This window comes from Martes martes, assembly GCF_963455335.1.
Source record: "Martes martes genome assembly, chromosome: 4".
NCBI classification, from domain to species: Eukaryota; Metazoa; Chordata; class Mammalia; order Carnivora; family Mustelidae; genus Martes; species Martes martes.
Window position 1 is genome coordinate 158,266,728 of NC_137891.1, and position 14,036 is coordinate 158,280,763.

The 14,036-nt window shown below is 42.0% G+C and overlaps 1 protein-coding gene across 1 annotated transcript; it reads left to right on the forward strand.

Moving 5' to 3' along the window:
- Window positions 1-10,153: 10,153 nt before the first annotated feature.
- LOC308340973 (olfactory receptor 2A12-like) lies at window positions 10,154-11,101 on the forward strand (the record flags this gene model as incomplete). Its single annotated transcript, XM_080800511.1, has 1 exon — window positions 10,154-11,101. The coding sequence occupies one exon, from the start codon at window positions 10,154-10,156 to the stop codon at window positions 11,099-11,101; it is 948 nt and encodes a 315-aa protein (XP_080656637.1).
- Window positions 11,102-14,036: the final 2,935 nt, after the last annotated feature.

Below are 14,036 nucleotides of genomic sequence, written 5' to 3' on the forward strand. Positions count from 1 at the left end.
TCCAGGGGGAGAGAACAACATACACCAATTTCCTAATGCCAGCAGGAGCATGGCGTGTGCGAGCAAAGAAAGAAGACCAGTTAGGCAGAAAGAAAGGGAGAAGTATATGGAGAGATGCAGAGCCAAACCTTGGGCCTTGGAATTTGTTCTTTATCTTAAGAGCCCTGGAAAGTTATTAAGCTATTTAAACTGGGAGCGATCTTCTAAGACTCGTATTTTGAATGTGATCCTTCTGGCTACAGTGTGGAAAACCAATTGCCAGGGGTATATGCGCAGGTGTAGACCTCTTTCATTAATTTTCCCTGGAATATAGTGGGGCATTTTTAATCTTCAGAGTATTTCTTTTGAGATTCAGCAAGGTTTCTGATATTATACTTTTAGATATTGCCTCTGATCCATTTAGTGTTTCTTTAGAAATTCTTCAATCTGTAATCATCATAATTTTGTTTCTTTCTCCCTGTATTCCGTGAATATTTTTATTTTTATGCAAGGTCCCTTGCTCCATTTACTGTCTCCAATTCAGGCTATTTTTGACTACTGTGTTCAATTCATTTTATTGGACTTAAGGCCTTCTCATCTCAGTCTGTTTTCTTCACATGGCCTGCTTTGTCCTCTTGTACTTGACTAAAATCACAGAACAAGTATTTTATTTTTTTAAATTTAATTTTATTTTTTCAGTATTCCAAGATTCACTGTTTATGCACCACACCCAGTGCTCCATGCAGTACGTGTCCTCCTTAATACCCACCACCAGGCTCACCCAACTCCCCATCCCCGCTCCCCTCCAAAACCCCCAGTTTGTTTCCCAGAGACTGTGGACTCTGAGAAACAGAACAGGTATTTTTAAATATTTCTCTTTTTTCTTTTTTCAAATAAAGACTTTTTTTTCCGAAGCTCCAGGACGCTGCTCTCTTTTCACAAGCTGCGGGTGCCTATCACAACACTGGCCCCGGGAGTGACAGCATTGACGTTGATGGACTGACGGACCGGTGGAGCTGGTGAGGGTGTTTGTGTGATAACAGGACAATGATGATACTGATGCTGGTTGTGGAGCGATGCTGAGTTGGGTGATAATACTGAGGGCAGTAATGTACTAGGGGAAGTGTGATAATTTGGGACCAATGGCAAACACAGGGTGGACACTAATGGGGTGATGTGGTTGTGGTGATGTAATGTCTGATGGAAATGACAGATGATGGTAGTGGTGAAGGTGAAGGTAGAGGTGCAAACACATGCTGGTGTATGCACTTGGGATGAAGTCAGGTAAAAGAAAGCAAGTTTCTTCAGGGCTTCCTGAGGGACACTGGGTCACTTGTGATCTTTCTGCATAGCTGCTGCTGTTTGCCCAGCTGTCTAACAAGCTGAAGTTCTTAATGATGCTCCTTCCATATTCGTAGACTCGGAATTTAACAACCCCCTCTAGGACTTCTCACTTCAGAGCAACTCCATTGTGGCTTAGTTGGGCCACAGCCAGCCAGGACCTCCTGGGGCAGAGGGACTCAGGGGTGTTCCCCGTAACTGGGGAACAAACTTGGAGACTCAACGGCAGGAGAGGGGAGGAGGAAGAGTGAGGAAGACATTTATCTCTGCCTTAATTGATCTGAGAAAAGTGTAGTTCTGTGTAACTGACAGTTCTTGGATCCTCCTGGGAAGTGTCCAGCGACTGCAGAGCTGGCGGGGAATTCTCAGCAGCTCAAAGCCTGGGGCCGGGAATAACACTTGAGAAGCCCCGTGCGCAGTCCCAGGGCGAGCCCCAGATTCAGCTGGCAGATGCTGCCGAGAAGTTTCTCTCCTCCCTGAACTAGCCTTGACACACAAGTCAGTCGCCAAAGATCAGTGCTATTAAGAGCCTTGAAGCTGACAGGGATGGCCCAATTATACCAGAAATCCCGAAAGTGCTTTTACTGCCATTTGTAACATCCCTTTATTTTTCTCTAATTATACAAATGACCATTATTAAAATCATAAACATTGAAACAATACAGATAAGTAGAAGTCCCCTTTGATTTTATCTTCGATGCTAGTCCCCTTAAATCTGCAAAAATCAAAACACACAGTAAAGATATATCCTTAACAGTTTTATTACAATAATTTTGACAAATTTGGTGAACTGGATAAGTAAACTAAAGAAGAAAAAAGAAATAAAGGAAAAAAGAAGAAAAAAAAATATGACCACCTGCATAGCTACAGAAAAAAACATTCACTAAAAGCTAATACTTCTTTTCTCCCAGCTTTATGGAAGTGTGATTGACAAATAAACATTGTATAGATTTTTTTTAGGATTTGATTTATTTATTTGACAGAGCGTGCGAGAGAGAGAACACAAGCAGTGGGAGCAGCAGAGGGAGAGGGAGAAGCAGGCTCCCCTCGAAGCAAGAAGCCCAATGCGGGGCTCAATCCCAGGACTCTGGGATCATGACCTGAGCCGAAGGCAGATGCCCAATGACTGAGCCACCGAGGTGCCCCAAACATTGTATAGATTTAAAGGGTACCATGTGATGTTCTGATAATATGCAAACATTATAAAATGATCACCATAGTTAGCTAGTTCTCTTCCAGTTCAATCAAGCGCTTCTAGTTTCTTATGGTGAACGATGAGGTGAATTACCTCTTATTTTTAAATAAGCACTGTTCTTTTGGTCTTTTTTTTTTTTTTTTGCACTCTATGAATTTTGGTATGTTGTGCTTTTGTGTTCATTCACGTCAGATATCTTCTTCTTTCCCCTGTGATTTCCCCTGTGATTCCTCCTCCATCCTATTGGTTATGTAAGAATGTGTTATTGAATCTCCACATATGGAAACTGAATCCCAGTAATATACAAAAACTTCACACCTTCGTGCCCCCGTTCCCTCCTCAGAGCCCTCACCGGCATGCATCAGGTAGTCGTGGCTGCCTTCCTGAGGGAGGTGTACCTGAAATTTGAAGACATAAGGGGAGAGGATCTTCATAAGTTGCAAATGAGGGAGAATAGTAAACGTACAGATGACTTCCTATACACCAGGCACCGTCTTCAAAGTTTTATATTTGTTGACTCATTTTATCTTCCCTACAATCTTCCCTATGGAGCAGGTTCTCATTTACTGATAAAAGGCCTGGAGGCCTGGAAAGGTTTTTGAAACTTGTCCAAAGTCACAGCTGGTAACTATGAAACCAGAGATCCAACCCATGTATTCTGGCGCTAACCCAGAGAAAATTTGCGGCCTGGGAGGGCGTGGACCTCTGGGGAGCCGTCAGGGCTCAGGTCAGGGGAGGGTCTTACTGTTCACTGTCCCCAGCCTTGAGTCCCAGGTGTTAGAGTTCAGACTTGATGCTCGGTTCCTGGGGGATTCAAAGGCACAGGGACTTCACAGGCACTTCATTGGAAGTCATCGGATTTGTCCCCCTGGGAACCAGGGCCCCTAGGAGCCCAGTTTCAAAGGAGAGCTCCTTAGACCCCTATCCCGTCCCTCACACAGAAACCGACAACAGGTAACGAGTGTGGGAGTGGGGACCGTGGCCCATGGCTTGTGTGTCTTCTCCTCTGAGTCATCCCGTCTTTGCCTGCCCTGGTTCTGTCTACTGTCTACAAATCTCCACATCTGCAAGTTCCTTCATGCCTGTGCTCTTTGCTCTGTCCTTTCCTTTGTCCGCGTCTTCTTCCCCAACTCTCTGACTTGCTCTCCACCCAGCTACCTTTCTTTTCCTTCTGTCTCTATCTGACTTAGTGTGCATAATTCCCTTAAGACATCTGGCCTTCAGCTGCCAATGAAGACAAAGAGAAGAGGAGGGACTGCTGCTGGGGAGGCCGAGGCAGCTGGGCTCTCCCATGTCCCTGTCCTAATCAGGGGGACCTTTAAAAGTGGGCAAGACAAGGGATGCAGATGGGAGGTGAGGAAGCACTAGGATATGGGAGAAAAGGAGGCGATGCTGCAAAGAGATCTCAGGGGGGCAGGGATTTGGAAGTCCACACTGGAAGCTGCTCTAAAAATCTCTTATTGAAGGGGCAGCAAAGCACGTGCCTCCCACCAAGATACCTATATTTCAGCAATGCTCCCTGGCATAGTCGCCAGGAAGTGTGGGGGCTGAGTGTGCTTCTGGAGCCTATCCCCCATTCGCATTCCCTCTTTTTGTCTTCTGTGCACCCAGTGCTCTTTCCCACATGCATTCTGCACCAGTAGAATGAGCAGACAAAGGCCATGGTGAAAATGCTCTTTTATTTAGATTGTTCCTAAAAAAATGCTGTAGAATTGATTGAGTGGGTGGGACTGGGGGATGGGAGTCACAGTGAGAGGCTGCTACAGTGCTCTGTAGGAAAAAGATGAAGCTAGATAATAAAGAGGACAGAGAAGATGTGAAAGTCCTTAACTTCTCCAGGGAGAATGGACCTCAGCAGCCGTTCTGCTCCACGTCTTTCTTAGTCTAGGCTGATCCCACTGTGTGTCTGACATATGGTCAGCTAGATTGAGCCTGAAGCTCTCAACAAAAACAGCGAGCTCATTTCTTCTCAGGACAGTCCTTTCTGTCTATGAACATCTCTGACATCCTCTAGTCAATCTGTGCTTGGCATTCTGGTAAAATTTATACTAATTTTATTTTATTTTTATTTTCAGTTAGCCACTATATAGTACATAATTAGACCTTGATGCAATGTTCAGTGATTTATTAGATAAGTATAACACCCAATGTTCATCACAGTACATGCCCTTCTAAATACCCATCACCCTGTTACTGCCTTCCCCGACTCTCCTCTCTTCTGTAATCCCCAGATTGTTTCTCAGAGTCCATAGTTTCTCACAGTTCATCTCCCTCTCTGATTTCTCCCCCTTTGGATTTCCTTACCTTCCCCTGTGGTCCTCCATGCTATTACTTATGTTCCATATGTGAGTGAAGCCATTATAATAATTGTCTTTCTCTGTTTGACTTACTTCACTTAATATAATCCCTTCCAGTTCCATCCACGTCGATGCAAATGGTGAGTATTCATCGTTTCTGATGGCTGAGTAATATTCCATTGTGTATATGTACCACATCTTCTTCTTCCATTCATCTGTTGAAGGGCATCTTGGCTCCTTCCACAGTTTGGCTATTGTGGACATCACTGCTATGAACACTGGGGTGCATGTGACCCTTCTTTTCACTACATCTGTATCATTGGGGTAAATACCCAGTAGTGCGATTGCTGGGTCATAGGGTAGCTCTGTTCTTAACATCTTGAGGATGTTTTCCAGAATGGCTGCACCAGCTTGCATTCCCACCAACAGTGCAAGAAAGTTCCCCTTTTTCCACATCTTCACCAACATTTGTTGTTTCCTGTTTTAATTTTTGCCATTCTAACTGGTGTAAGGTGGTATCTCATTGTGGTTTTGATTTGTGTTTCCCTGATGGCTAGTGATGTTGAACATTTTTTCATGTGTCTCTTGGCCATTTGTATGTCTTTTTTAGAGAAGTGTTTGTTCTTGACTTCTGACCATTTTTTGGCCATTCTCTTATATGATACACAAAGATAAACTCAAAATGGATGAAAGATCTCAATGTGAGATAGGAAGCCACCAAAATCCTAGAGGAAAACATAGGCAGTTATCTCTTCGACGTCAGCCACAGTAACTTCTTTCAAGACATGTCTCCAAAGGCAAGTGAAACAAAAGTGAAAATGAACTTCAATTTTGGGACTTCATCAAGAAAAAAATAATAAAATATTTTTATTTTAAATATATTTTATTTTAAAATATATAATAATAAATATAAAATAGATATAAAATAAAATGATATAAAATAATATAATAAAAATAAAAGGTATTTTATTTTAAATATATTTTTAATATAAAAGTCTTCTGCACAGCAAAGGAAACAGTCAACAAAACTAAGAGGCAGCCCATGGAATGGGAGAAGATATTTGCTGATGACATTACAGATAAAGGGCTGATATTCAAGATCTATAAAGAACTTCTCAAAGTCAACACTCAAAAAACTAATAACCCAGTCAAAATTTATACTAATTTTAAATCTGGGACTATGCAGAGCAATTCTTATCTTCTTTCTTAATACAGCCCTTTATATACTTCTGTAGCCAGTCCTCAGCATCCTCCCTAACTTCAATTTCTGCAGGGAAAACATTACCAGTTGCTCAGATTTATTTCTGTACTTTCACAATAGATCTTCCCACAAGCCACAACTTGTTCACACACCTCCTTAAGGCATGGGTCACAGGTATAAATTCTACATTCCAAAGAAAATCTGAAATTTGCCCCACTGGTGAGGATAGGCATCAATCACCTCTATTTATCCTGCCAACATAGCTTCTAGGATGGAGTCTAAAACCAGCATCCCTGCTTTAAGAATTTAATGAATATTAATTGAGTTCCTACCAAATGCTTGGCATGGTGATTGATGCTGGATCTATACTAGTGAATAAAATAAAGTCTCTGCTCTTACAGACTACTTGGGGGTAACAGACAATCATCAGGTAAGTAGATAAGTGTTTTTGAGAAGTGAGAAGCACAATAAAGAAAAGTAGAGCCGACTAAGGAGTCCCTGAAGAATGGCTGCATTTCAGACAGGATGGTGAAGGAGTTTTCTGATGAGTGACAGTTGGGCAGAGATGTGAAGGAAGTAAAAGAACTCACCCTAAGAGATCTGGCAATGGAGAGCATAAGTTCTGGATGTTGTGGCAAAGGCCTTTAGGTGGAAGTCTGGTTGGTGGTTGTTGGACTAGAAAGGATGATAATGTGGTTTTTGTGGAGTGAGCCAAGGAGACAGTAATGGGAGATGAGATTCAAGAGTTAGAGCATGTAATGAAAAATTCGGAGTTCAGTATTGCACATGAGAAGTTTGAGGAACCTATTAAACATTCACAGGCAGCGTTTGAGTAGGCATTTGGACACATGGAATGCAAGGGGACCATCTGGGCAGGAGATATAAATATGGAGATGTACTTAAGCCAGAAGACGGGCTGGTTTTAGACACTTCTGGTTCTTGTCTCACTTGATATCTATGCATATTTGGCCACAAAGACTACCCTCTCCTTGCAGACCTTGTCTCTCCCTGGGTTTCTGTGTCACATGTCATCCATCTTTGGCCTCTTGATACCTTCTTCTCTGGATTCTGTCCTTGAAGCCAGCTCCTAAATGTTGTGACTTTTCAGAATTCTGCTGTCAGCTGTCTTCTTGTTCTCTACACCCTCTTCCTGGGTGGTCTCTTCTGATGGCTTCAGTTCCTTCAGTTCCTCAGAATCTGAGGACACTCAGATTCCTGTCCTCAAAACTTTCTCTTCAGCTCTCAACCATCAGCCCCACAATACTGGGAGTCTCCCAAGTTCCCTGAGTCCAAAACTAGACTCATCATGTGTCCTCTTCACCTCCTTCCCAAACTTCCCACTCCTATGCTCCCGAACTCAGTGAATGGCACCATCACTCACCCATTTACCCAAACCTGGAACTCAATCTTGACCCATCTTCCTTTCTTACCACTCCCTAATCACTTACCTACTTCTATAGATCCCACCTCCTAAAGACTCTTGTTTAATACTGACCTTTCATGTCAATAGTCACTCCCATGCTCATCCTTTCCTCCCTGAATAACTGCAGTCTTCACACTGCAGCCAGAGTGATTGTCTGATGTCAGACATAAGCCTGATGTCATGTCTATTTGGTGTATCCTTATCTTAACCAACCGAGCCACCCAGGCATCCCTTTCTTATCTTATTCTCTATAAAATCCAGCCTCGCTAGCCTGTTTTGCAGGGTTTGATAGGTCCTCTGTGGTATGCCCTTGCCTACCTCTCTACCCCGTCTCTCATCACTCTCTGGCTAGCTTATGCTGCATGACTTCACACAGATGACTCTCCCTGCCTGGCATATCCTTTTCTGCACTTCCCCTGTGTTTAGTTAGGATCTACCCACTCTTCAAAGACCAGCTTGACTCTTACCTCCTGTAGGATGCCTTCCATAATTCTCCAGATTGAGTTAGGCTTGTTGTAGCAAGCTGCCTGCTGTCAAAAGAAGGAAGTATGGTATGTTTCTCCATGCTTTAGTTTGTCAGTTCCTCATCCAAAATCCCAGTGGCTTCAGCCACTGCCAGGCTTGCAGTAAGAGAAAGATGAAGCGAGGGGCAAGATAGTCCTGAGTTGACTGGTACTGTCTTGATAATCTAAAAATTGTGCTTCCAGTTCTTCTCTGGTATTTTTTTCTCTAGAGAGGAAGGAGGGTTGGGGAAGGGGAGAGGGAGAGAGAGAATCCCAAGTAGACTCTACACGCTGCGCAGATCTTGGGCTTGATCTCACAATCCGAGATCACGAACTGAGTGGAAATCAAGAGTCAGACGCTTAACCAACTGAGCCACCCATGCGCCCTCTTCACTGGTATTTAAAGATAATTCCTTTCCTTATGGAATTCTTTCATTGCTGCTGGTTTTGAAAATCCTGCCTGATAATCTTTGATTTTCAGTGGGCTTGCTTAGTAAAATACATATAATGTAGTTACTATTACAGGTCTATCATCTTACTACGTTTCCTATTTGTTCCGAGTGTTCTTCATTTCTTCATTCCACTTTTCCTGTTTTTTTTAAATTAATCAAAAACTTTTAATTATTCCCCTTATATTCTGTACTGTATTTTGAGTTTTACTATTTCTAAAAGAATTATTGTTTTGTTATTCTAGAACAGGGATTGGTAAACCTTACATTTTTAAAAGGTATTAAAAATACAAAAAAATATGCTGCAGTGTATTTTGCACAGACTGTATTCTGTACAAAGCCCAAAATATTTATTCTCTGGCTCCTTACAGAAAAAGGGTCCTGACATCTGATCTAGAGACTAAAATATGCATATTTGATTAGTATAATCTCACCTAAATTGCCATTTCCCAAACAATGCAAAATCTAACAAGGGTTTTCCACCCATTTTCTCTTCCTACTCTTTGGACAATTTTTGTCATATATTCAACTTCTATGTGTATATGTAAGCTCCAGTAATGTGTTGCCATTTTTGTTGCTTTAAGCAATATTCTATAATATTTACCCACACATTTATGATTCCTGGTGTTCATTTTTTTCTCTCAATTGCACACTCCCATCAGGGATCATTTTCCTTTAGCCTAAAGAAGCTCTTTAATATTTCTTTTACTGTGAGTCTTTTAGTAATTAATTATCTGGGGTTTTTTTTGTTTGTTTGTTTTGTTTTTTGTTTTGGTGTGGGGAGAACAGACAGCTTTCATTTCTTAAGGATATATTTATTGAATATAGTATCCTAGCATGGTAGTTTCTTTCCCTCCCTCCCTCACTTCCTCATTCTCTCCTTCCTTTCCCTTCCTTTTCTCTGTCTCTGGCTCTGTCTCTGTCTCATGTATTATCCACTGCTGGTCCACGGAAACACATGACTTTCACTTTTCATGGAGTATAATTTATTTCCAAATAATAGTTATTTTCTGGATTGAGTCAGATATCTAATAACTATGTTTCTAAATTTCTAGAGTACCTATCAAGCTATTCAGGTAGTCCCACTGAAGCCCATTTGATAAGAGCTTCAAACAAGGGGCAGAAATCTTCATTTGGTATGAAACTCACAACAGGTGCTAGATCCTCAAATGTCCAATTAGTTTTTTGACCACTTAGAAATCCTTTATGAGCCATATGAATTGTGCAAGTTCATGAAGTGCAGAACACAGTTTTGAACCCTCCTTTTATAAGTTCTACATTTTGAAGTGTGAAATTTATTATCTGTGATCTCAGAATAAACTGGGATTAAGTAATAAAATATTAACATGCCCTTTTATATAAAATGGAAATTCTTTAAAAAATTTTGGTCTTCAGTTTTGTGAGTGTTCTAATATGCACTTATTTTGATACTGATATTTGCCACTTATTTTTTTAAGATATTTTAAAACTTATTTTAGAGAGAAGAGTGTGTGTGTGTGAGCAGGGGTTGGTGGGGGCAGAGTGAGAAAGAGAGAGAATCTTAAGTGGATTCCCTGCTGAGCGTGGAGCCCAATGCAGGGCTTGATATCAAGACCCTTAGATCATGACCTGAGCTGAAACCAAGAGTCAGACATCTGACCAACTGAGACACCCAGGCACCCTGGTACTTGACATTTCTAATAAAAGAGTAGCATCAGGGTTTGAATCTGGAAACTTTATTTTATGAATGATTATGGCTCTATTCTTTCTCTATACCAGGAGAAGGATGCAAGACTTGCTCGGGGGAAACCATAGCTCTCTTACTGAGTTTATTCTTTTAGGATTTTCTCATAACAAAGAGATAAATGTTATTCTATTCAGTGTCTTCCTCTTCCTCTACCTCATCACTCTTCTGGGCAATGGGCTCATTATCACCTTGATACGCATGGACTCCCGCCTCCACACACCTATGTACTTTTTCCTCAGTGTCCTATCCATTATGGATATGGGCTATGTCACCACCACGGTGCCCCAGATGCTGGTACACCTGGTTTGCAAGAAGAAGACCATCTCTTACGTTGGATGTGTGGCCCAAATGTACATCTTCTTGATGCTAGGAATCACTGAGTCTTGGCTCTTCGCAATCATGGCTTACGACAGATATGTGGCCATTTGCCATCCCCTGAGGTATAAAGTCATCATGAGCCCTTTGCTGTGTGGGTCAATGGTGGCCTTCTGTGGATTCTGGGGTATCAGCTGCGCCCTGATATACACTGTCTCTGCTATGATTCTTCCCTATTGTGGTCCCAATGAGATCAATCACTTCTTCTGTGAAGTACCTGCAGTCTTAAAGTTAGCCTGTGCAGACACATCTCTCAATGATCAGGTGGACTTCATCTTGGGCTTCATCCTTCTCTTGGTTCCACTCTCCCTCATCATCATTGTCTATATCAATATTTTTGCTGCCATCTTGAGGATTCGCTCAGCCCAAGGGCGGCTCAAGGCCTTTTCCACCTGTGCTTCCCACATCACTGTGGTCACCATGTTCTCCATACCATGTATGGTTATGTACATGAGACCTGGTTCTGAGTCTTCCCCAGAAGAGGACAAGAAGTTGGCTCTATTCTACAACATCATCTCTGCTTTCCTCAACCCCATCATCTATAGTCTTAGGAACAAAGATGTGAAGAGGGCTTTCCTCAAAGTGAGTGGCTGGGGCAAAGCACCAGAATGAAGTCACAGAAGGATGGACACCAGCACCAAACCTGGGACACAACCTACTGACTTCTCCATCCAAATTCTTTCCAACAACCAGTAGGCACATATGATATATTAATGGATTAGACCCAGTAAGATCATAACATGAGAAAACCCAAAAGGTTATGGCAGAAGGTTTCCCTCAGGCATCAAGACTGCAGACAGGGGATTCTATGAAGGCACTCCTATATTTGATTCATTTCTGTATCACCAGTTTACAAGACCTGGCATAAAATTGGCATCAGTATTCATGTTTTCTGTCACTGAATGAACATGAACATGAGTGCTTGAGCTCTGGACTCATGAAATAAATTCAAATTGATGGGTATAATATGACTTCCAGCCTCCTAAGTCAGTGACACCATTGTAGTTCAGAAGGGATTTGACAAGTTCTGGAGACAATAGTTTAAGAAAGTCAATGGTGATCATATAAAATAGAGTTCAGGAAAGTAATACAGGTCACTTTTCACTCACTACTATTAGAAGAGTATGAATTTAGGGCACATAAGCCCTCATGTCACTAAAAGAAGGAACTCTGTCTCAGTGAAGTGATATTTGAAGGGGAAAGTAGGATCTCCTAACAATTGGGAAAATCTCCCACTCAGAGACTTTCATAATGTATTCTCAACTTTACTGAAGTACATTGACATATAGTGAACTGTAGATATTGAAAGTATACAATTTGATGAGTTGTGAAATACATATATACTTGTGAAAACATCACCATGATCAATATCATTATCATCAACATCCCCCAAAATTTTCTTGTGACTCTTTGCAGTTCCTTTGTATTAGTTAACTATCAGTGTGTAACAAATTACCCCCATTTTTTGTGGTTTAAAACAACAAACATTTATTTTTTGTAGTAATCTGAGTGAAGTTAGTTGGATCCTCTGGATTAGGGGGTTCTCACAAGGCTGCAATCAAGTCACCAGCTACAGAAATCCTAACACTTAACTGGGGAAGGATCTTCTTCCAAACTCCCCTGATTGTAACCAGGATTTAGTTCCTGGATCTTGGACTGAGAGTCTCATTTTCTTCCTGACAGTTGTACAGAGCATTCATTAGTTTCTTCCATGTGGGCCTCTCCTTGGAGCAGCTCTCCACCTGGCAGTTGGCTTCATCAGGGAGGTCATGAACAGGAGCGAGCAAGGATATTTTGTAACCTAAATTTGAACATGATTTCCCATCACTTTCAGGGTATTTATGAGAAGCTCACTACTAGGTCCAGCCCAAACTCAAGGGCATGGGATTACCCAAAGGCATGATGACCTGAGTGCTGGGGTTATTGATTCAATCACAGCTTCTCTCTTGAGATTTATTTTTTTTTATTTTTTAATTTTTTAATTTTTTATTTATTTTCAGCGTAACAGTATTCATTGTTTTTTCACCACACCCAGTGCTCCATGCAATCTGTGCCCTCCCTAATACCCACCACCTGGTTCCCCCACCCTCCCACCCCGCCCCTTCAAAACCCTCAGGTTGTTTTTCAGAGTCCATAGTCTCTCATGGTTCACCTCCCCTTCCAATTTCCCTCAACTCCCTTCTCCTCTCCATCTACCCTTGTCCTCTATATTATTTGTTATGCTCCACCTGAGATTTAGACTCTTGCTAATCAGGGAATGGTCTGGGGATTAGCATCACCAGCATCATTCAGGAGTTAAGAAATGCAGAAGCCATTCCTCCTCCCACTTGGTTTAGCAAAAGTGGCCAGGAGGCAATCTCAGCTTCTAATTAATCAGAACCATAGATCTCCTCCCTAATGAATGAATTCCTCCTTTGAGCACAACTTCAAAGTTGTAGGGACAGGAAGCAAAAATATCTGTGGGAAGCTTTTTATATTGGTGAGAGGGACAACTGTTACATCTCCTCGCTCCTGGATCTGTGCCTTCTCTTTCTCACCATAGAGTGACTACTGGTATAAGTCATAAAGTGCATTCTATAAGATAGCACTACAACTTTACAAAGTGTTGTCCCCCAAATGTCATGATAATCGAAACTTAAATCAGTAATTCCACAATCCTCTTAGGCCCAGGAGTTTCTGAGTGTTTGGGCACAATGGGAGACCACTGAATTCTGTGAGTGAGTTGACTGTCACACTTTTTACACTTGATCTTAGCCAAAAGGTCAAGAAGCAATTGACTGTCACACTTTTTGAGATAAAGTGCATATCTTGTTCAGAGATGATGCTGCATAGGTACTATGGCAATGGATAACACATGCCGTCAGACCGTTAATGGTTAATTGTCAGAGATGCATCAGGTAGGAAACCTGAATATGCGTCTATCTCTGGGAGGACAGACTGCAGCCCCTTCATGATGGAAAGTATCTAATGTAATTTATGTGTCACCAGGTAACTGGAAGCTCTCTCAGCCACATCAAAGGCTCAGCATCTGTCTCCGCTGCTGGAGTGTGGCACACAGCAGTGGCAGCGGCCATCTCAGCCTTGGTGAGGCTGATTCCATGCAGCTGAGTCCACACATAGTCTCTGTTATGCTGCAATGGCTGGAGCAAGCACTTGTGTGGTTCAGGAAAGAGGCTGACCAATCTACAGGTGGATCATCTAGTCTACCTGATTATTGAGAGACACTCCCCACAGTAGATGTTCAGTTTGCATATGTATGTATCACACAATTATGTTCATATTCCGGGTCGTGGAGAGGCACATCCACATGACTTCCTCTAGAGCTCACATCATTAATCCTCCAATATTCTTCTTTCCAAGTTTCTGGCCACCCTTCCATCCCATTAGCAACTGCCCATGAAATAGTGTATAGCCACACCAAGGGGCCTCTCTTATTCCCTGTAAAGTAGACAGCCAGATATACCATCTAAAATTGTACTCATGGAAACAATTTTCTTTTACCATACTCAGTGCTGCCTTAAACTAGGCCTCTCCATCCTCTGTTAAG